This window comes from Elephas maximus, chromosome 2, assembly GCF_024166365.1.
Source record: "Elephas maximus indicus isolate mEleMax1 chromosome 2, mEleMax1 primary haplotype, whole genome shotgun sequence".
NCBI classification, from domain to species: domain Eukaryota; kingdom Metazoa; phylum Chordata; class Mammalia; order Proboscidea; family Elephantidae; genus Elephas; species Elephas maximus.
Genome location: NC_064820.1, coordinates 86,567,538 through 86,592,301, shown reverse-complemented (window position 1 = coordinate 86,592,301; position 24,764 = coordinate 86,567,538). Strand labels below are relative to the sequence as shown.

Sequence of the window (24,764 nt, the reverse complement as noted above, 5' to 3'; positions counted from 1 at the left end):
ACAGGAGTTTATCCGATACAGTGCTGGAAGATAGGTCTGAAGTCACTCACAATTCACAGTGGCTGCAACAATGGACTCAAGTATACCAATGATCCTGAAGACGGCACAGGATCAGGCAATGTTTCATTCTATTGTGTATGGGGCTGCCATGAGTCAGAGGCAGCTGATGGCAACTAACAACAAAAAATATTTAGTGAGGAATACTTATACTAAAAAATTTATTTTTTGTGCATCTGAAATTCAAATTTAACTAGGTGTCCTGTATGTTTATTTGCTAAATCTAGCAGTCCTAAATATGGGCAAGTGATAATGGGTGGAAGAGATGAGAGCTCTACTTTGTGTTCTTGAGCCTTATTCTCATCTACGTTCAGCCAGTAGGTAGAGAATAATAGAGCATGTATAGGGGACTGCGTGGGTGGTTTTATGGGCCAGACTTGAAATCTTCATGTATCACTTCCACCCACATTGTATTTGCCATAACTCAGTTACATGCTGGGCAAATAACCTGAGAAGTCGGACTATATAAATAAACACAGCATCAGAATTGGAGGGAGACTCACTAACAAACTGTGATATGCAGATGATACATACCATCTCGCTTGCTGAAAGTGAAGAGGACTTGAAGCACTTACTGATGAAGATCAAAGACTGTAGGCTTCAGTATGGATTACACCTCAACATAAAAATTAAAAAAAAAAAAATCCTCACAACTGGACCAGTGTTTTCTATCACCTCATATGCTTGGGAAAGCTGGGCAATGAATAAGGAAGACTGAAGAAGAATTAATGCCTTTGAATATGGTGTTGGCAAAGAATATTGAATATACCATGGACTGCCAGAAGAAGGAACTAGTCTTTCTTGGAAGAAATACAGCCAGAGTGCTCCTTGGAAGTGAGGATGGCAAGACTTCATCTCACGTACTTAGGACATGTTATCAGGAGGGACCAGTCCATGGAGAAGGACATCATGCTTAGCAAGGTAGAGGGTCAGCAAAAAAAGAGGAAGACCCTTGACAGGATGGATTGACACAGTGGCAGCAACAATGGGCTGAAACATAGCAACGATTGTGATGATGCCACAGGACCCGGCAATATTTCGTTCTGTTGTGCATAGGGTTGCTATGAGTCAGAACCGAATCAACAGCACCTAACACCAACAAGAATCACGTGACCTCACCTAACACAAAGAGGAGTGGGTGGGAAATGTAGTCTGGCCATGTGCTCAAGAAGAAAAAAAAAATGGGTTTAGTGAACATTCACCCTTTACCACATGTCCTTCATCACCAAATCGATAGCGTTATTGTTTTCGTTTGGCCTTTTTTTTCCTTTGAACAAGTGAAATATCAACATATTTAGTCTTAGTTTTGTTTCCCACCAATGATTCCTTTTAAATATTTCTTGTTCTATGTCTTTCTTGGAAACTGAGTTATAGTATTTCTCCCAAGAAGATCTTTAATATACCGTGTCACTAGGCAAACTTTAAAAAGAGATAGACTGCCTCATTTCTTGTTCTGAGATACGCTAAGAAGTGCAGATTACACAGTAATCATTGAAAAGATGCCTCAGCCTTAGAAGAAACACAACTAGAATGCTCCCTAGATATGAGGATGGTGACACTTTGGCTCAGTTACTTTGGACACATTATCAGGAAGGACTGTTGTGATCCTATAGGGACCCTATAGGACAGAGTAAAACTGCACCATAGGGTTTCCAGGCTGTAATCTTCACGGAAGCAGACTGCTTCATCTTTCTCCTTCAGAGAGGCTTGTGGGTTCGAACCACCAACCTTTTGGTTAGCAGCTGAGCACTTAATCACTGTGTCACCAGGGTTCCTTTAAAACAATGTAGTCCCCCTAGAAAGGAAAGAAAAATAAAGGAGCAAATGATAGCCCAGAATCTTTACCTGTTGAGTTTTACTTTAGACGTAAACAAACATTTTCCCCCTTTGGATCAGTTATGAGCATCCTTTGTGTAGTTTTTAGACAACTAGAATTAAGGGAGAAATAGTATCTTTAAACTACACTAACACAACTCATTACCGTCGAGTTGATTCCAACTCATAGGAACACTATCAGACAGAGTAGAATCGCCCCATAGGGCTTCCAAGTAGCGGCTAGTGAATTTGAACTGCCAACCTTTTGGTCAGCAGCAGAGCTCTTAACTACTGCACCACCACAGCCCCTAAACTACACTAAGAAGTTGAAATGATTAAGAGAATACCATTTTGTTGTTTTACATATGTATGTTACATATATTTATTGTAAACATTCAATAAAAAAAAAACCAAAAAACCCATATTTGTTGTAAACATTCAATAAAAAAAAAACCAAAAAACCCATATTTGTTGTAAACATTCATTAAAAAAAACCCCATGTTAGAGTATAATTTCTGTAAAAGTATAGGTCAGTATGTTTTACAAATGTGTTTCTTTTATACATACATCTTTTTTTAATTGCAAAAGTGTTTTATACAACAATTAGTTAGAACAATAGTGACATCCTGCGTCTAACTTTTAGTACTAACAACAAATTCTATACATCAGTAGTTGACAGGTTGTGGTAATATATAGTGGAAACCCTGGTGGCATAGTGGCTAAGTGCTATGGCTGCTAACCAAAAGCTTGGCAGTTTGAATCCACCAGGCGCTCCTGGTGGATTCTCTGTGGGGCAGCTCTACTCTGTCCTATAGGGTCACTATGAGTGGGAACTGACTCGACGGCAACAGGTAATCATACATAAAGCCCATTGCTGTCAAGTTGATTCCGACTTATAGTGACCCTGTAGGATGGAGTAGAACTGCCCTGTCGGGTTTCCAAGGCTGTAAATATTTACGAAAGCAGGCTGCCACATCTTTCTCCCATGGAATGGCTGGTGAGTTTGAACTACCAACCTTTGGGTTAGCAGCCAAGCACTTAACCACTGCACAACCAGGCCTCCTGTAATAATATTTAAACTAAAAGAGGACAAGTGATTGGTGGTAATTTGGCCTCACACTATAATATCGCGGTTTAAAATTTTACAGAAGTTAATGAAAACTGAAAAAAAGCAATTTGCCTTTCCTGTTTAAAAACATGGATGTTGATGTATAAAGCTAAATTAAACAGTATTGAGCAAATGGTAGGTATTCAACTAATGCACGTTGAATGAAATCGCATGTTTTTACTTAAAAGAATATATTAATATCTAAAATACTATTTCTCCTTTTATACTCATATGCTTTATCAGAGATTTAAAATAAGTTAAAAATTTTAGCATTCATAAGTAAACAGCATTTCAGATAACCACATTTAAATCTAGACTCCCTTTCAGGAAATATTAAAATCATTGGCCTTTGGTATTAATAACTGCCAGTACTATAGAATAAACATGTTTAGTATTTTTACCAATTTCCATACCACAAAATATATGCTAAAATACACTAGATATTACATCATTCTCCTAATGAAATATTAATGCATGAATGAATATACTGCCACATATAGTGAGGACAATACAACAGATACTCTAGATCTAATATTTGTTTTGAGTTCTTTTCATAACAGAAGTATTGGCTTCATGGTCATCTGTCTTCAGCATATTTTTGGTCCCATCCTGGCTATTCTTACTTAATATTTGTAATCCGTCGGACCGCGCTGAGAGATGAAATCCGTGGTTGTGGAATAGTTATATGTGTAACTGCCCTGTCTTGGGTATTAAGGCTGTAACCCTGATTTGATAACAGTGATTCTATCCCAAGGTTTTTCATACTCCTAATTCATGAAGCCCTAGGATTCCGTAAAATACTTTGCAATTGAAAGTAGACTTTGAATTTTCAATCTGACTTTTTCCAAAATTTTTTATATGAAACTAATCTCTCCAAAAGGAATTCCTTTTTCTTACTCAATTCCTAGCTACTTGGTGGTGTAGTGGTTAAGTGCTACGGCTGCTAACCAAAGGGTCGGCAGTTCGAATTCGCCAGGCGGTCCTTGGAAACTCTGTGGGGCAGTTCTACTCTGTCCTATAGGGTTGCTATGAGTCAGAATCGACTTGACGGCACTGGGCTTGGTTTTGGGTTTTGGCACCACCCTAGAAGCTAAACTTTGGCTACCAATTTTAGCTTATCAGAGAATAGCTAATGTAAGTGTTGCCACCTGTAGGCAGAAAATTAATTGCACCTTTTTATGACATTAAAAAATCATAAGCTTAAAAAAGTTATTTTTTTCTAACTCCTACAATCACCATCTTCGTACTTATTACCCTATTGTTTACATATTTCTGTTAACTGATGTTGTCATTTCATGCACCTGTGCCTTAAAATAAAGCATTTACTTAAACCTTTATCATTTGTTATGTTGCTGTTAGCATATGTATATATAAGTATATACATCACTCATACCTACCATTTTATTAAACTTATGTGACTACAAATTTTTTTTTAAAAAGATCTGTTTAAATCAACTGACTTAACCGGTTATATACTAAGCTGACTTTTGGATCTCACTTTACCCCTGGAGTGAAGAACATCACAAGGATTTGTTCCCGGGAACCAAAAAAGTCCCTTCCTACAATCTATTATCATCAGTCTTTGGTTTTGTGCCTTCCCTGTAATGATACAGGTTTGTTTCTCCTTTATTCTTGCAGAGTGCTGCAGCAGCTCCCAGCCCAGTGCTAGGAAACATTCCCCCAGGAGATGGCATGCCAGTAGGTCCTGTACCACCAGGGTTCTTTCAGGTACTCAGAGAAACTCTGCCTGGGAATGTTAAGGCGTAGGAACTCCTTGTTTGATTTTATTTAGAGATATGAAGGATAAGCTTATTTTAATTCGTGAGATAAACATACTACTGTGCAGCCAACTCTTGATTATTCAGAGACTGATTATCTAGTGTATAGATTAGCTCTTGCTTCCTTTTTTTAAAAAACATATTTATGTAATTTATTTTGCCATTTCATTGCTTAATTATGAAAGAAGGTTGAAATGCAAACTAGACCATTAAGTTAATAGTGGTAAAGATTTAGTGAGAGAAGAGGCTAGAGATAAGGTTCAGGAAAGGTATGTGGATTTTAATTATTCAAGCTATCCATAGCTTCCAGACTAAAGATAATCAAGATTTGGCTGTACTTTCAAAATGGAGCTAAATCATAATCTATTCATTTACCAAAAATTGTAGGCTATATAAAAATATTTTTGAGAATCATCTTTGTGGCTTTTATGTTGAAATTTTTTTATTAATATTATACAATACTGTTTTTAGATCCATTTGTCAGATATATATGTTAGTATTTTAAAATTTCAAAATGATCATTTATTTTAGCAAGGAAGATAACAGTATTTATTAGAATTACAATATAACGTCTTAATTTTATAGCACCCACATCTTTTTTTTTTCACATCTTAAATCTGCCAATTTCCTAACCAAAACCAACACAGATTTTGAAGTTTATTTTTTTAATACATCATTTTATGCAAGCTTTGAGAAAATTAAGAACCTAGATGTTAAGAACTAGAGTGGTAAAACATTACAGGAATTAATATAATATGCTGTATCATTAATGAATTATATAAGCTACTTCATCACATTAGTGTTTTTGTTTTTTCAAAGCCCTTGATAATTGTTTATTAATTAAACCATACCTTATTGAAGAGATGGCACAGGACTGGGCAGTGTTTCATTATGTTGTGCACAGGGTCGCTATGAGTCAGAACCGACTCAACAGCACCTAACAACAACAAAAACATTATTGAAGGCTAGATCAGTGTACTAATACACATGAAGATGAAGAAATAAAATTAGAAGTAATTTTCTAAAATATAACAAAAAAGGTCTTAGTTAGAACCTAGTACCAACTCTGAAATATAAAGTCCTTTAAACCAAAAACCACACCCATTGCTGTCGAGTTGATTCTGATTCGTAGCAACCGTATAGGACAGAGTAGAACTGCCCCATAGTGGGCCTGGTGGATTTGAACCGCCGACCTTTTGTTTAGCAGCTGTAGCACTTAAGCACTACACCACCAGGGTTTCCATAAAGTCCTTTACCAAAACCAAACCCATTGCCATCAAGTCAATTCTGACTCATAGCGACCCTACAGAACAGAGTAGAACTGCCCCACAGTGTTTCCAAGGAGTGCCTGGTGGATTTGAACTGCCAACCTTTTGGTTAGCAGCCCTAGCACTTAACCAGTACACCATCAGAGTTTCCATAAAGTCCTTTAGGACATGCTTATTTGCTCAGCTACTATATATTTAATACCCAACTGGTCTAGAATATGCAAAAGTTTCTTTAGAATTCATATTCAGTTTTGGGGATCCTTTCTTATAATTTGGAGCCCTGGTGGCATAGTGATTAAGAGCTCTGCTGTTAACTAAAGGTTGCGGTTCAAATCCACCAGCCGCTCCCTGGAAATCATGTGGAACAGTTCTACTCTGTCCTATAGGTTCGCAATGAGTCGGAATCAGCTTGACAGCAATGGGTTTGGTGTGTTTTTTTTTTTTTTTAGTACTCTTATAATCTAGGAACAGATTTTAAGTCTTGAGGTTTCTTTATCTGTACAATGATTAACAAATGATAGATTAGCGATTTGCACAAAGTTAGAAAGTCACAGGGCTCGCATTCAAATCAAGGCAGTCTGGACTTCTGCCATTGAATTTACCAGTTGAAGTTCATAGTTGATCATTACTAATGAAATATTTCCAGCCCGTTTTATTTTTCCCTCATGCTCTTATTTTTCTTGCAAGGATGGATTGGAATAGGGAGTAAATCAGAAGAGTTTATCTGCATGAGAATTAGTAGAAGCTCTCTGTGGTACTTTTAAAAAGAAGGGATGGGGTGGGGAGGAACCCAAATTCTTTTATCCTAGGGTTCATCAAAGATGTACAAATCCATGTATTTTCGTTTTTACATTTTGTAGAATGAACCATTTTCCTCTTACTTGTCTTCTGTCTCAATATCTTGGTAAGAGTAGTTGAAACAGAGTTAACTTTGTTTTTAATTATCCCACCGTGATAAATATTAGAGTAGTACTAGATACCAGGCATTGTGGTAGGCATCAGAGATCAGTAGATATACTTTGTAACCTTCTTGAACATCATTATCTAGCCAGTGAGGCAGGAATAAAAACAAATAACTTTAATACAGTGAGATATGTGCAATAAGAGAATAAAGTGTAAAGTTTTGTGATGATTAGAGGAGAGAGCCATTGAGTCTTCTTTGGAAAAAGTTGTCCAGGCAAACAAGCAGAGGAGTGACATTCCAGAAAGTAAGAACAGTATAAACAAAATTGTAGAGGCATCAACATGGATAAATGGTGCTAGAGTTGTTGAGAGTAATATGGATAGAGGATAGGGGGAATGGGAGGCAGGAGTTCCTGGAAATAAAATTGGAAAGATAAGCTCTAGCATATTGAAAAGAGCCTTATATGCTGTGTAAAGAAATCGAAACTTTATTCAGTAGGCATGTGCTAGCCACCATGTATATTTAAGAAGAGCAGTGACCTGAATCCATGCTGTACAGTGGATTCAGCCTTCATTAGGCATCTTGGATACAACTGTGTAAAAACTTCTTGCCCTCAAAAAACTACGGTGTTGTGAATGAAAGAGAGGAGGCAGTTAGAGTATATAGAGAAATGGCTGTATTCAGTGAGTAAATACAATGTGCTCTTGGAGCAAACCAGAAAGCCACTAAACCCAGTCTTGAGAGGGGCATAGTCAGGGCAGTAGTGCCAAAGTAGTAAATAAAATCCTAATGGACATCAAAAGCTGAGAGTTAGGCAAAGGAGGCAGAGAGCAGGGGTGGGGGGAGAACATTCAGGAATACCCATTGCCATAGAGTCATCTTCTGGTCCGACTCACAGTGACCCTGTAGGATGGAGTAGAACCATCCCATAGGGTTCCCAAAGGACCAACTGGTGGATTCAAACTGCAGACTTTTTGGTTAGTAGCCATAGCTCATCTCAGCTCTTAACCACTGCGCCACCAGGACTCCCGTTCCAGGAGTAGGGGGGGAACATGTACAAAGACCGCGACAGGCAAGGAAAGATCAAGTATTTCAGCAGAACTGAAGTTTAATTACTGAAAGGGAGAGTGGCTGGTGATGGTGCTCAAGAGGGAGCTTAAGGGGCTTTGTAGGTTAGTTAAGAGTTTGCATTTGATCTTAAGGGCAGTAATAGCTATTAAAGGATTTTAAGTAGGAGAGTGGCACGTTCATATGTCCATTTTTAGAAAAATCACCCCAACTATCACCAGGAATTGCAGAGGAGCAAGTCTAGGGGTGGGGAAACTACTTCGGAGTCTGTTAGGATAATCCAGGTGAGATTTAATGATGGCCTGAACTAAGGTAGTGGCGGTAGGTATGGAGCGATATGAACAGATTTGAGTGATAAAAATAAATGTAGGGGATGAGAATGAAATAAATCAAGGATAATACCCTGGTTTGGAGCTGTAATCTGGGCAGATGGAGCTATTATTTTCTGAAATGAGGACCACAAAATGACTAGGTTTGAGGTGGTTAAGTGGTGTTTCTTCTGGGACCTGGAATTGGGGATATCCTATCGGCAGATGAACCTACAGATTTGAAGCCTAGAGATTTTAGGGTAGAAATAAAAATTGGAGGGCCATGAGTTGAATCCACAGGGTTAGACTAATTGTTCAGGGAGGAAGTAGAGAATGAGAAGGTAAGAAGGTGTAAAGCAGAACTCCAGAAAACACTAACATTTAAATGATGAACAAGGGGAACAGACGCCACTAAAGAGACCAGATGCAGGGGTAACAGTTGATTGGCTATTGCAGTAGCCCAAGGAAGAGACTTTCTGAACCTATTCAAGAGCCGTGGTGGTAGGATTGGAAAGGAACAAGCAGTTCATAGTTATGTCTGATGGCTGAAACATAACATAGTTATGTTTCTTAGCTGATTAGCCAAATTAGGAATAGAAGAGAAAGAGTTGGAAGAAACAAGAATGATTCTGAGTTTCCTACTGGATAATTTTGATGTCATTATCTGAGTAAGGGAGCCCTAGTGGTACAGTGGTTAAGAGCTTGGCCACTAACCAGAAAAGGTTGGCAGTTTGAATCCACCAGCTGCTCCATGGAAACCCTACGGGACAGTCCTACTCTGTCATATACAGTTGCTATGTGTCGGAATTGACTTGATGGCAAGGCAACTGGTTTTTTGTTCTTGTTTTTTAATCTGAGAAAGGGAAGACAGGAAGTAGAAAAGTTTTAGATACATTTGAGTTTGATACATAAGTCTTTCCTCTTTATACAGACTATTCCAACTAACCCCAAATACTTCTTTCCTGTATTCAACAGGCTTAAATGTACATACAGTGTTGGGATAAGGCTAATCAAGTGTTTCCTAAATATTGGCATTGGTGTCTTGGAGCAGTTTGGTTATAAAGGTAGTCCCTGACTTACCATGTATTTGAGTTGTAACGAACTGCACTTAAGGCTGTTTTTTGTTTTCGTTTTTGTTATTTTTTTGGTATGTATTATTGTTAGTAAAATGTACTACATACAGTGTTCTCATAGTAATATGTACTGTATACAGTGTTGCAGCATGTAATTTGCCGATGTTATCATTCTCACATGTAATATTTTAAACCCCCAAAGATTGGATTTATAAAGATACTGATAATAAAAGGCAATAATAATGAAAACTTAAAAAAAAAAAAACGAGGTATCCAACTTATGTCAGAAGCAACTTACGGTGGAGTAGCTGTCAGAACGGAAGCCCATCATAAGTCAGGGACTACCTGCACTTCAGTGTGACTCTGGCAACAATGCATGTTGTTAATGAAGAGTAGCCATTTTCTGTGAGTAGAATCTGTAGCAGATAATCATAATTCAAGTTCAAACACCAATTTCTAACTGAGTTCCAAAGAGGTATTGACCTTCAAGAATGATCCGAATCTGAAGAAGCTAGGATGGGGTAACATTTCAGAGTTCATAAACTGAAATGTCCAAGATCACGCACAATCCTAACTATTAGTTCAGAATGAGGCAAAAAAGATCAGAAGCAACTGGAAAAGAGCTGGCCATTGTTTCTCAAAATGGGTAGGGAAATCCAAAAGACTGTCTGGGGTAGACTCAGGTTTTCCCAGAAGCCAAAGACTAGGATATCAGAGAATATCTGATTTGAAAAGACTTAATCAGAGGAGTGCTAAACAGTTTGTCCAGTGTTTCAACTTGGTTGCAGCTTCTAAATTCTAAAGGGTAGTTAACTCCAATTGCCTTTGGCCTCTGGGTAGAACATGAGATTATTTTTAACCCCAGTTATAAGTGAGGAAATGCAAAATTTTTAGTGAGTGTGAATGGAACTAGACCAAGAAAAGATTGCACCTATTAGAACTTAATGGATAAATGAAAAGAAAGAAAAATACCATGTAATTAGTACATCAAGGAACAGCTTAAGTAGTTTTGAGCTCTATTCACTATGTGATCATACTATAACAAGTACATAGAAACACTTCTGCTAAATAAACACACTGCCTTTATGCCTGTTTACATTGCAGAACATGCCTCTTCTTTTCCATTATAAGTATAGACTTCATTTCCAAGTGGCATTTATACAAACTGAATTTGCGAGTTCATAACAACTGCATTTGAAAAATAGCAATTAACTTAAACTCTAAAACAAATACTTATGATCATACCCCATACATTTAATAAGTCCATCCTGAAAGGCAGTCTTTAGATGACTAGCCTTCTGTTTATGGCAGATATTAACATTGTTTATAATTAAACTTTGAAGTTTTTAGTGAAATGGGAGTGCCTCTGTTGTCAAGTAGACCAATGAAGTAGAATCAATGGGAAGAATTAGATATGTAAAAGGAGGTATCAATTTAGTAAAATGAAAGCCATTGAAAATAAGACACATGTATTTCTTTTACGGGGAGTCTTTTATTGAACCAGGAATTTGTTTAAGAAACCCTGTAAATTCTCAAAGTTGACACCTACCATGAAACTGGTGAATGACTTTAGAGCAGCTTTTTTAAATTGTTAAGTCTTGTTGCTGGAGTCAGAGGAAAGACAGGAGAAGCAGCAACTGATGGAACTAGAGAATTGAACTTGACAATTTCAGTGGAAGAAAAAGCAGCCTTGTGGTATGGCATGAGCACACAGTGTAGACACCCAGAACTCAGTCTGCACCCTGACTCTCCCGTCCCAGGCTAGAGTCTTAACTCAAAAGTTTCATTGTATGCTTAGAAATCTGAATTATGCATTCAAAGCATTGGTCTGCCATTTATTCACTTTCATAGCATTTATACAAAACAACAGGCAAGGGGCTTTGATTCCTGCAAGTTTATTGGAATAGGCAGCAGGGTTCCTTAGACCAATTCGATTTCTTTTCACTTATGTACAATGATGAAAATAGTTTAGTAAAAGGTATAAATTAAAACAAAGGGAAAGCACTTAACCCTTTTGTATTTAAAAAAATTAGACTATTAACTCTTTTACAGAACTCTCTAATTTTATGGAGTAAGTAACAGCAAAGCTTTCCTTGTGAATTTCCTGTAACTTATACAACATTAAAGAAAAAGACTTTTCTTACTTCAGTCAGAAAAATTTTTGAGGGGGATCAAAGTGCTTTATTTTTATTCCCTTCTCTTTACCACAAGAAAACGTTTAAGGAAACTATATATATATTTATCACCCTAATATATTTTTTTAATAACTGAACAGATTTTTATATTTTATATAAAAACAATCTTTTAATAGGTGCTGATATAGATAATATCTGAGTTTATAACTAATGTGGGATATGCTTGTATATATCTAATTTTGAACACTGGATAGCTCTTTATTCATTTTTACCAGGTACCATTTTTTGTTTTGATTTTTATCTTGATACGTTTATTGTATCCTAGTCACTGGAGTCACTGGATCTTTAGTTTTCTTAACTGAAATCACTGCAAACTAATAATATGTTGATGTTGGATTATAAATTTAGGATTTTGACATGAATGAGATTATAAATATTTGTCGAAGATAAAGTTTACTAAATAATTTCATTTCAGACCAAGATGGTCATTATATTTTAATATCTAAATTGATCAGAACTCTGGCATGGTAGAAAATTCATTGCTGCAGGTTTCTAAGTCACATTTTGTTCTCAGGCATAACGTTAGCAATAGTAAAACTGCTCTGCCATCTAGTGGTGGCTTGCAGATATAGCCACTTGTTCAGGGCGCAGTTTCCAAAAGATGCTATTTTTAGCAAGACTGCCCTGTGGCAAGCTGACCTAATGCTTTGACATAATAATAACGCAAAAAGAAGAAAGAAAATAGAAATTTCACCTTTTCTTCATGGTGTTATTGACTAAAAAGGTGCGATATAAATAACATTCATAAAGCAACCAAGGATAAAAACAAAGCTCAGGGTAATGCAGTATTCTTGATATTTTAGAAGAAAAAAGGATCAAACAAAATGAATCGAAGATGGGGAAAATAATTCTTTAATCTAACACTTGAAACTTAAAAGAAAATCTAAAAGAAATGCTTCTAAAAGCTCTTGATTAAATGTTAAATATGTATCTGACTTATTCCTGGAAATAATACCTACATTTTTAAGATAGCTATTTTTTTATGAGTCAGCATGACTCAACGGCAACGGCTTTGGTTTAGTTTGGCGTTTTGTTAGTCCCTGAATATATTCATCTGCTCTGCTATTCCTAGTCCTGTGCTTTCGGGATCCAGCCACTGCATTATCGGTAGCACCAGCTTTATTCATACTGCACATACCTGTTAGATTCCCTCTGTTGTTAATCTTTGCATGGTCTTCCCTCTCAATGGTTTGCCTTTCTTCCTACCTTTCCTGAGCGTGGCTGTTTCAGAAATTAGTTTTAGGAAGCACTGGACACCAGGAGAAAATCCCTTTGCCGCCCCCGGAAGTTGTAGATACCATCTTTGATCTTAGGTAATGAACCAAAAGATTAGTTATTATATTCTGTCTTAGTTTGAATAAGTAGGGTTCTGGAAATCTCAAATAGAATTGACTTACTGAACTATAACATCTGATGGTATTCATAAATATAGTTTAAAAAGTCAGACATTAAAAGTAGCTTATCTCAGAATTAAATATGCCAGGGTTTGGATGGTGGGGGTGGTAGGGACTGCTTATTTATCAAACTTCAAGAAATAAAAAGTGAGGTTTAATTTTCTTAAAAATGTAATTTTGAATCTTTAAAGAACAGAAACTCTAAACATAGAAAAATAGAACTAGTATAAAGATAAAAGCGGCCTAAAAAAATAAAGATGCCTGACAGCTGCTGGCTTTGATAATGCTATCCTGCAGTTGTGGTAATAGTTTTTCTGGCCTCAACTATTAAAACAAATTAAAACTGCTCAGCTTGAGTAACTAAAATAAGCATTTTTTAAAATTGCAATTTCAAACAACTAAAGACATTATAGCAGTGACTAGATGGACAGAGAGCAGAGAAGGGAATGTTAGGTGTTCTGAGTCTTGAGTTTTCCAATTAGAATAGAATGAAATAGCTTCCTGTTAGAAACCCTACTTTTTTTTTTTTTGTCAAAATTAGTATTTAGGAAAAAGTTAGTTTGGCCATCCTGGACCACTATTTGGTTTTTCTTTTGCTTTCATTCTGCTCATGCAAGCTAAAGGTGTCAAGATATGTAGTATGAAACAATAAACTGTTCTATTTTTTAAAAAGAGCTTAGTTATTTTTCAGATATTTTGAAAATGCAATTATTCTTTAAATTTCCTACTATTGAAAATTCTTCCTAGAGTGCTACAGTTTTGATTAAAGCCCAGTTGGGGAAAAAATGAATTTATATATAACAAATTGCAAATATGCAAAGGCCATTTATAATTTGATTTTAGTTTTTTACTTAATATTAGTAACAGAAACAAAAATGGTCACCATTTTTTAGGACATTAAAGATAAGGAAGGGGTTATTAGATTTGTTATAAATTCCTTATATAGATGGAATGGTTTGTGTTAAGTATGCATTAGTATGTCTTCATATTTTATGCACACCTTATCACTAGGCGATGTTCAGGAATCATGAGTCTTATATTCTATATCAGGTGTGGACAAACTTATTCTGTGAAGAGCCAGGTAGTGAATATTTTGGTTTTGTAAGCCACACATCTCTCTAACAGCTACTTAACTCTGCCTTTGAGGTGTGGTAGCAGCCATAGACAATACACAAGCTAATGAGCGTGGCTTCACTCCAGTAAAACGCTATTTATAGAAACAAGTGGCGGCCGAGCTCCTGTTCTATATGAACATGGTCACCACTAGATAGTTTTTAAGAGATTCAAAAGGATAAAGGACTAAGAATAATATTTCTCCAACTGTGTCCTGTGGACTGCTGATACGAGAATACTGGGAGTTACCCCACTGCTAGTATATCAGAATACACTAAAAAAAAAAAACACTAGGAGGGGTGAAAAAAAAGCTGAAAATCCTTTGTGTTTTTCTGGGGTTTTTATTTTGTTTTCACAGGCGAGTCTTACAAATCAAAGCTTGAGAACCACTGCCGAAGATTGTTCACAGCATTCAGCAACAAATATTTGTTACACCCTATTGGAGTCGGAATTGACTGAACGGCACTGGGTTATGCTAGGGTTACGGAATTGAACAAAATAAATAGAAATCCTTGCCTTCGTAGCACTTAGAGTCTACTAAAGAAGACAGCCCGTAAACAAAATAAAAATTATTTTAAAATATGCCATATGGTACATGTGATAAGGGTTAGGAATAAAAATGAAACAAGAGAAAGATAGGTGGTGGTGGGAAGTTTTGGATAGGGCAGCCAGGGAAGGACTGATGTCATTTGGGTAAAGATCTGAAGGAAGTGAGGGAACAAGCCATTCATGTAGCTAGAGGAAGAAAGTTCTAGGTTGAGAGGCAAACAAGTACAGAGACCCTGAGTTCAAATCATGACTGAATTTTTCAAGGGACAACAAAAAGTTCTGTGTAGCTGAAGTGGGAAGAATAATTAGACATGAAGTCACAGATAATAGAAGTTCAGATCAAGTAGAGCCTTGTAAGTCCTTGTAAGAACTTTGGGTTTTACTCTGGAGGGTTTTAACAAGGTCTTTTCTGGCCACTGTGTTGAGAATAGTCTGTAGGAGGGAAGAGTGGAAACAAGGAGACCAGTTTGGATGCTGTTGCTAAAGTTTTGGCAAGAATTTATTATGGCCTGGATTGAGGTGGTAGCAGTGGTGAGAAGTGGTTGGATTGTAGATGTACTTTGAAGCTAGAGCCAACATATTTGTATATAAGTTATGAGAGGAAAAAGACAAGTCAAGGACTACATGACTTGTAGCCTATTGACTGGAAGAATGAATTGGCAATTACTGGGGTAAGTAAAATTTCAAGAGGAGGCATGAGGAGGATATCAGAAGCTCAGTTTTGAACCTGTTAAGGTCTAGATGGCTATTACTTATTCAAGAGATACTGAATAGGGAGCAAGATGTCAGAGTATGCAGTTTTAGGGGTGAGGCCCAGGCTAGACATATAACTTTGGGAATCATTAGCATATGGATAGTATTTAAAGTTATGGGCCTAGATAACATCACCAAAATGGTGAGCATAGAGACAAGAAGCTGTACAAAGACAGATCTTGAGGCACTCTGATGTTAAAAAGTGAAGAAGACCAGAAGGAACCAATAAAGAGGAATGAGATAGGAAGAAAACCAGACAATGTGGTATCCTGGAAGCCAAATGAAGAAAATGTTTCAAGGAGGAGAATGATCAGCTGTGTCAGATGCTGCTACAGCTGAAGTTACTCAAGGACTAGGAGCTGACCATTGGATTTAACAACTAGATGATCATTGGTGGCCTTGATAAAGCCGATTTCAGTCCAGTGGTGGGGATGGAAGCCTCGTAAAAGGGGATGGTACGGTAAACTGGGGAGAGAGAAATGGGTAGCAATGGATATGGTCGTCTTTTTAAAGGAGTTATAAAGGGAAAGAGAAATGAGGCAGTAGCAGCTAGATGGAGAAGGGGGGTTGGTCAGAGAAGTTTTGCTGGGAGTGAGGTGTTGGCAGCTCGGCCAGCACCTGTGGGCGGGGAGAACATAGACATAGACTAGTGCCAGGTATCACCCATTCTCCCCAGCAATCATAATCTTATATATAAGATATAATTTCAGGGACTAGAGCAATCGGATACCCTCTGTGCATTAAGAAAGCATAAAATAGAATTAATTACTTACAATGACTAGAAATGTGAATGCTACCTGTTTTCTGTCCTTTTTATATTTTGACATTGTAAATATTTTGACATTAGTAAATATTTTTCCACTTGATTTGCCTTATCGGTTTTATTGTGTACATGTATTTATTTAATACACATATCTTTCACAATGCATATTTTAAAAAGGGGATGCAGAAATATCTTCAGTTGGTAAAAGCCATGAAGGAGCCCTGGTGGCACAGTGGTTAAGTGCTCAGCTGCTAACCAAAAGGCTGGCAGTTCAAATTCACCAGGCACTTCACAGGAGGAAGATGTGGCAGTCTGTTTCCGTCAAGATTACAGCCTTGGAAACCCTATGCAGCAGTTCTGCTCTGTCCTGTGGGGTCACTATGAGTCAGAATCAACTCGATGGCAGTGGGTTTGGTTTTGGTTTAGTATAATCTGTATGCTCTCATCTTGTTTATGTTTATACTTTGTAGCTTAGTCAAATTACTAAACTTCAATTGCAAGATAAACTTCTTAATAATTTCTGTAAAAATCTCCTCTGTAGAAGGATGATCTTATACAGTTCAGATGTGAATTGAGTAGCCTAAATATAGACTCCATGTTTGTAGGGAAGCAAGCAAACAAATACGAGCATATCATTTCATTTCTAAGGATAGTAAAAGTATGTATAATCTGCTACTTATATCAGAAGTCTGTGAGCACGAGCTAGTTTCATTAACATCTGTTATGTCTGCATGCAAATTTGAGAGGACTACAGTTTACCCTGTAAAAGCCTTGCTAGCATATCAAGATATCAGAAGTGTGAGAACTAAGAGGCGTGTTTTTTGCAGTGGTACATTTAAGTAAATTAGAGTATCTGTCTCCCGGCACTCTCATCCAGACCAAGTTTACATAGCAGTGTGAAAACGGGAAGAATACTTTTGTATTCTTTAACGATTAGTTAGAAACTTTTTCTTTCTTTTTCAAGAGCGGTTTTCAAAAATTACTTTTTTACGTTTTAGCTTCTATTTTAATTGACTCAGCTTGTTGTCTTATCCTAAATTATAAATCCTCAATAATATTTTCATACTTCATGTAGGAGACCTGGTTTTGATTCCCAGCTAAGGTACCCCATGCGCAGCCACGAACTGCCTACCAGTAGAGGCTTGCGTGTTGCTATGATGCGGAACAGGTTTCAGCAGAAATTCCAGACAAAGATGGAGTAGGAAGAAAGACCTGGTGATCTATTTCTGAAAATCCACCAGTTCGTCACAGCAGTCTGATCTGCAGCTGATCGTGGGGATGGCACAAGACGAGGCATCGTCTCGTTCTGTTGTGCCTGGGGTTGCCTTGTGACATCAGTCACTAACGAGAGGCAGCACCAGAGCCAGATTCAGTTTATGCAGAGCTCCAACTACTTGTCTCACAAGCACACGTACACACACACACACGTGTGTGTATCTCTGAATATAAATTCATGTAAAATAAATTTTTGAAGTTTTTCTAGAGTGTTTTTCAAACTTTCATAATGTATTAGGCTAGCAGATAGTATAGTCCCCGTTCACATTCCAAAGTCCATTGGCGCACCCCTGTAGCCAAAGGCTATATAGTAATGAAGGCTTGAGAAATAGTCTCATCTTCTTGGAAAGGCCCGTAATGTGAGTGACCAGTTTTGATTTATATTCAGTATCTTGGGGTTACTTACTCTATTCTCCTTATTACTCTTATTCTTATCTTCCTCTGGAAGTTATAATTTATCCTGTTTAACAAGCAAAATTTCCTCCTCTAGACATATTTTATAAGCACTAGGCAAGCATTGGAAACCCTGGTGGCATAGCGATTAAGCACTATGGCTGCTAACCAAAGGGTCGGCAGTTTGAATCGGCCAGGTGCTCCTTGGAAACTCTATGGGGCACTTCTACTCTGTCCTATAGCGTCGCTATGAGTTGGAATTGACTTGACGGCACTGGGTTTGGGTTTTTTAGGCAACCACTGGGGCCCTGGTAGCACAGTGGTTAAGAGCTTGGCTGCTAATCAAAAGGTCAGCAGTTGGAATCCACCAGCCACTCCTTGGAAACCCTGTGGGGCAGTTCTACTCTGTCCTGTAAGGTTGCTATGAGCCAGAATCGATTCGATGGCAGTAGGTTTTTTTTTTTTTTTTTTTTTTTTAAGACAACCGTATAAACTACTCCACGTCCAAAGAATCAGTCTGCTTGGAATTCCAGGCAGTATTAAGTTAGCCTTCTCAAAATAATATAAAGGAGACTGGATCTGTTATTACGTTACAGTTATTTTATGTGAGTTATTTTAATTGTTTCGTGATGATAGGATAGCTAAGATGTATGGGAGATAATGACACATTTATGCTTATCAGCAGAATATGCCTGCACAAGTGTGTCATTTTGTGAGCTAAATTAGTTTAGTACTTGTTGGAATTAAAATGTGTTAATCAAGAGTGTCTTATCCACTGTGGTGTCAGTAATATCTGATGGAGACATTCGTGAAAAACAGAAAAGACTAAACAAATTAAGATATATGAATTGTAAAGTAACTTTGACAAAATTCATTGGATGTATAATCCATGCTTCATTACTTTTCTTCAGAATACTCATGAAACATCTCATGGAATTTTTAAAATTAAAACATCAACATTCTTACCATATGAAAGATGGTGGAAATAAAATAAGGAATGCACCATTCAGTAATAATCTTTTTGAAATCATATTCCGCACATTATTTATTATTAATAGCACATGACTTGAAGAAAGTTAACACATTAAAGTAAAAAAAAAAAATTACTTCTAAGTAAAATAGAAATGCGTAGAATAGAAATCTAAATAGAGAAAATCATGTGCAATAAAGAAAATTGACTAAAAGAAAAAGGACACAGAGAGTAAAAAGCAATATTTAAAAAGAATATTTATGCTTTTGGTTAAATCTTATAGTAAACATATTTTTATTAACTTTCCAGGATTATGAATAAACAGTTAAATCCTGCCTTATCATTTTCTAAAATTATGTTTGGAAGAAGTTTTTTCCTTTCAAAAATTCTAGAATAATTTTTGTCATAGAATTGTGTCTTATTCCATGAGTCTGCTTAAAACAGCACATTGACAATATCAGAAAAAAAAGATTGTCTGCATTTAAAGCCATATTTGTGTAGGACCAACTGAGGTATGTATTTGATCTTTATATAATTTAATACAATTGCTGAAGATAACCCATATTTTTCCAGGCTGTATTTTACTTTGTACCTTGTGTTTTTGCTTAAATGTTGACGAAAGCAAATTGCCTTTAGGCAAAAACCATTTTCTTACAGGTTTTTGGACTAAAGATGGTTATGTACCAAAGACAGTATAGTATTAACGAAGCAGACGGATGAGTTTAATATTCTTACTTAAATGTTCAGTCTTTTCTTAATGGAAATAAAAACTGTAAGGCAAAGCAAACTGTTTTGGAGACCTAAAGATTATAACTTTTTGACTGTATTTCAGTCTAAAGAGATTAGTATCCCATGTGTAAACATAGCAGTATCTGAGACAAACAACTGAGAGATATGAGCTGCTATATGGGATTATTAGCAGCTCTCATGGCTAGTCTGTACTTGAGAAAAAGATTAATAAAGTTATCATGCTTTTCTTGCCAAATCATACATAAATTAACCTGGCATCCTTTTATATCAAATAAAAAAAAAAAGTGGTTACAAAATACTGCTACTCTGTAAAACTATCTAAGAACCCTGCCACCCCCAAAAAAGAAAAATCTGAAAGTAGTAGGAGAGAATAAAAAGGGGTTTTTATAACATCAGAACCCTGGTGGTGCAGTGGCTAAGTACTTGGCTGCTAACTGAGAGTTTGGAAGTTCAACCCACCAGCTGCTCTGTGGTGGAAAGATGTGGCCGTCTTCTTCCATAAAGATTACAGCCTTGGAAATGCTATGGGGCAGTTAAAATCTGTCTGTAGCCTTGCTATGAGTCACAATCCAATCAATGGCAATGGGTTTGTATTTTTCATAAGTTCTCTTATATGCTGATGATAATGGATATTATAATTACATTCAGTATCTTCTTGGGGTTGCTCACTCTTTGCTCTTTACCTACTCTTGTTCTTACCATCTTCTGAAGTTATAATTTATCCTGTTTAAACAAGCAGGATTTCCCCCTGTAGACAAATTTTATAAGCACTAGACAACATTTGGACCCTGGTAGTGCAGGGGTTAAGAGCTTGGCCGCTAACCAAAAGGTCAGCAGTTCGAATCCACCAGCCACTCCTTGGAAACCCTGTGGGGCTGTTCCCCTCTGTCCTGTAGTGCTGCTATGAGTCAGAACCGATTTGACAGCAATGGGTATTTTTTTTTTTTTTAGACAACCATATAAACTTTTCTAAAATTGTGATTTACTTTTCACAATATCAGTTGATGCAACCTATTTTTAGTAAGACAAATAAATTGGTCAAGTTTTATACAAGAAAACCAAGCTTTAAGACATTTTTAACTGGGTTTTAGAGTTTCCGAACAACCTTATTCATTCACTCAGTGAGCCAGCTACTGAACTGTCCAAATGGTTATTGAATACCTGTTCTGTATATTCTAATTCTTTTATAATGTGCTAGCTGCTTCTTTCTCTTCTTCATGAACATTGTTACAAATTAGCACGTTATAGTGAACAGTTTTATTGTAACGATGGTATTCCACAAATAATGCCATATCCTTTTATCACCATTCCCACCCATCTTCAAGTATTCCCTGTTAGCATTTGACTTAAAAAAAACAAATGACTAAAGTTTGCATATATTCTTTTCAAAAATCAACCAAAAAAGTTCTAGAAAACAGAGGCAAAGCTCTGTAAACTTATTTCAGTTGTCTCATTTCTTTTAGAGGGGGAGTCAAGAGCACATGCTAATTAGTGCTTTATATGCAAATTAACTTTCTTACCTGAAATACCACTGCCTTTTCAGCTTTTTGTGGTTGAATGGTAGTAAGGGTAAAGAATTATGCCTTAAGTGAAAGGTTGCACAGTTGCTGGGGACCTAGAAGGAAGTGCCAACTCAGGCAATTTATTTATGGTCAGTTGGTCATAAGAATGAAGTATGTAGACCTTCCTTTATCAGTTAAAGGTATCACTGTAACAGTATGTCATAAAGGTTAGAACACTAGAAGAGCTATTAAGAGATTTGGTCTTTGTTTTTCTTTTATATGAGTTAGATTAACCTAGTAAACTGTAAAAAGTAAAACTTTCTGCTCTAAAATGCATCATAGAGGAATATAAACCAAAACTAAACCCGTTGCCGTCATAGCAACCCTATAGGACAGAGTAGAACTGCCCCATAGGATTTCCAAGGAAAAGCTGGTGGATTTGAACTGCCGACCTTTTGATTAGCAGCCGGACACTTAACCGCAGCACCACCAGGGCCCCCGTAAAGGCATATTAAAGTAAAATTGTATAAGTCAAATTTTATTTAAATGTACAATACAGAACTTATAAAATTTCAAGCAAGTCATTTTGTGAAGTAAAACGTCATTTTTTAAGTGGTCACTGAATTGTTTTGAAAGTTCATTTTTTCTTATACTTGATAAATGTGTATTTCTTTCAATTGTTAAAAAGACTTTTTTTTTTTTAATTAGAAGAAAATTTCATGGGATAGTTTTGTCTTCCAAAAAGCAGAAGTCCTAAGTTACTTAGAATTAGGTAATCATGTATAATCATATGTTTTAGAACACACCTGAGACTTGAAGTTTTTTGAGGTATAACTGTCTTAAATATATTACTCCATTCTATAGAAGTTAATGTTCTCTTCGACATTGAATTATTCTAAAATGTGCTTATAAACTAAAATGCAGTGAATAGAAAATGTTTAAGTTGTTGGCATTTAAAAAAAGCATTTTCACTTTTTAATGATTTAAAATTTTTTTTAAATCAATTTGTCCTTCAAAACTAAGATTTAGAGAGTTGTTAAAGCCAAGTTGAAATATTTAAAATAAGATAGATGGTGATTTATACATTGCTGCACATTTTTAAGGATTGTAAGAATTAACAGGTTTACTTTATGGACTAATTACCTTGTCATTAAGGTATTTACTTATTCCGATAATAGATAATTTTTGTCCTCTGTCCTTCATATCAAAACACACAGGATGTTTTGGAGTCATCCTTCTCATAAACAAAGCATTTAAAAATATAAATGCCCTTTTCTCTTAAATTCTTTGAAATTTTTAAAAGAAATATTTTCAGTAAAAGGCAATGTTTTACCATATTTTGAGAATGCTTAAGTTCTTACGAGTCCTGGTAATTTTTAGGGAAGCTCAAATATATTTTCTAAGCAACATTTTAGACTTCCTTGAATATACTTTAGTGTTCATAGCAGACATGTTAAAATTTTTTTTAATTTTAAAATTAAATTTTCTTCTGAGCAGTTTCTTCAGTCTAATTTGTCTGCAGCATAAAACATACTAAGAAAAAAGAGTGGGAAAAGATGGAAAGTTGGTTGAAGATTGAATTGTGAAGGGTCTTAGATATTAAGCTAAGGAGCATTATCCTAGAGAAGGATCGGAGACATTATCAATCATATATTTAAATTATGATCTCACAGTGTGACGTAAATAGTCTCAACCAGGCAAAATTTAAGTACAGTATATTCATATCTGAAGATCCGTAATTCTTGTCTCGGTTGTTTATCATAAGAAATTTGTACCCAGACCAATAAAGGGACATGATCAATGATGTAGAATGCAGTGATACTTGGGGTGGCAGAGAATTAGAAGAAATTTGGTTATCTACCAAATTAAAATTATGGTGGATACACTTAAAGAGTGTTATGTTGTTGTTGTTGTTGTTGTCAGGTGCTGTCAAGTCAGTTCTGACTCACAGCAACCCTGTGTACAACAGAATGAAACACTCCAGTCCTGCGCCACCCTCACAATCGTTGTTATGCATGAGTGTGTTGCTGCAGCCACTGTGTCAATCCATAGTTGAAGTCTTACTCTTTCTCACTGGCCCTGTTTTACCAAGCACAATGTCCTTCTCCAGGGGCTGATCCCTCCTGATAACATGTCCAAAGTATGTGAAACATAGTCTTGCCATCCTTGCTTCTAAGAAGCATTCTGGTTGTACTTCTTCCAAGACAGATTTCTTCATTGTTTTGGCAGTCCATGGTATATTCAATAATCTTCGCCAGTACCATAATTCAAAGGTGTGAATTCTTCAGTCTTCCGTATTCATTGTCCAGCTTTTGCAAGCATATGAGGCGATTGAAAACACCATGGCTTGGGTCAGGCAGACCTTAGCCTTCAAGGTGACATCTTTGCTTTTCAACACTTTAAAGAGGTCTCAGTAGATTTGCCCGATGCAGCGCGTCTTTTGATTTCTTGACTGTTGCTTCCATGGGTGTTGATTGTGAAAGAGTGTTAAGTAGCAGTTGAAATTAACAGATTAGATGCAAACATAGAAATATAAATTAATCTTAAAAACATGTTTAGTAAAAAAAGATATACAATGAGATAATGTAACGTTTAAGCAAGTTAAAAACTACTTGTTTTCTTTTGTACAAGAAGATATACCAACAAAAAGATACTAATTAAACACATGAAATATTTCCTAAAGGGGGAGGAGAATGGGAGGAAAGTATAGGATTAAAGTTTACCAAAGAAATGGTCTTACATGGACCAGTGATTATATGTGCTATGAGTTGAGGACTATGATTAGCTCACTCTCTGAGATTAACTGAGTTAATCTAAGTTAAGGACAATATAAAGAGAAAAAAGAAATTGAAAAGAAACTAGCAAAAAATGCTTACTCATGTATATAACTCTCAGTGATCTTTAAAACTATAACGTTAGCCCTAATTTTAGGTTTCCACTTTGGGATAAGGGCCAGTTTTCATTAACAGGGAAGGTACAAACAAGAAGTCTTTTCATTCTCTTGTGAACACCATTTTTCTTTCTTTCATTGTGCAAATAGTCAATAGCATAAATGATTAAAAGAAAGGAGATTGGAGTTCTCTCGCTAATCTATGACAACTATAAAAAAAAAATAAAAAATTTTATATCAAGTTTGTCAAGTTTCTCTGCTCCTTCTCAGGGAACCCAGAGATAGACACAAAATTCTTGAAGGTACACTTAATCTCATGTGATCTTTTGTAAGCGTGTAATAGTTTTTTAAATATTGTAGTCACTTCGTAAATGCTTAATTGTTTTTGGGAAAATGTATTAAGAAGTTTTTTTTAACAAGAAGGCATAATTCTGTTTTCTCCTAAATTATATCCTGTCAATAGATTTCACCATTTGGCTTTGAAGTATCAAATTCTAGATGATCAAAACCACCCACATAAAGATAATTTTAATATAAAAATAGTTAAAATTTTCAGATTTGATCATGGTATAATTCAACTTTATTGATATAGATAATCAAATTGATCATCCAAAAACAAGTGTTTCATTCTACATAATATACTTAAGACAATGGAAATGTTTTGGGTTTTGTTCCACATTTTGCCATCAAACTCCATAATTCATGTCACCATAACTCCCCCTTAAGTAAGGTGGCCTTTTCCCTTGCCTCCAGAGAAATAACCCTTGGAGTAATTTGGGTGCCTTTGTCTGGGACTTCCAGTCCACACCTGAGGATTTGCACTGGCAAGTGGGAGCTG

At 36.2% G+C, this 24,764-nt stretch overlaps 1 protein-coding gene across 5 annotated transcripts in view; it reads left to right on the top strand.

Annotated features, from left to right (window-relative positions):
• Positions 1-24,764, top strand: part of SSBP2 (single stranded DNA binding protein 2) — a 302,711-nt gene that overhangs the window by 202,267 nt on the left and 75,680 nt on the right. For 3 of the 5 annotated variants that reach the window (XM_049866967.1, XM_049866943.1, XM_049866952.1), the window contains exon 5: positions 4,619-4,708. The exons of the other annotated variants lie outside the window; for them this stretch is intronic. In XM_049866967.1, coding sequence (XP_049722924.1) covers positions 4,619-4,708 — 90 coding nt within the window. The remainder of the gene's footprint in view (positions 1-4,618; positions 4,709-24,764) is intronic. 5 annotated transcript variants of the gene reach the window in all.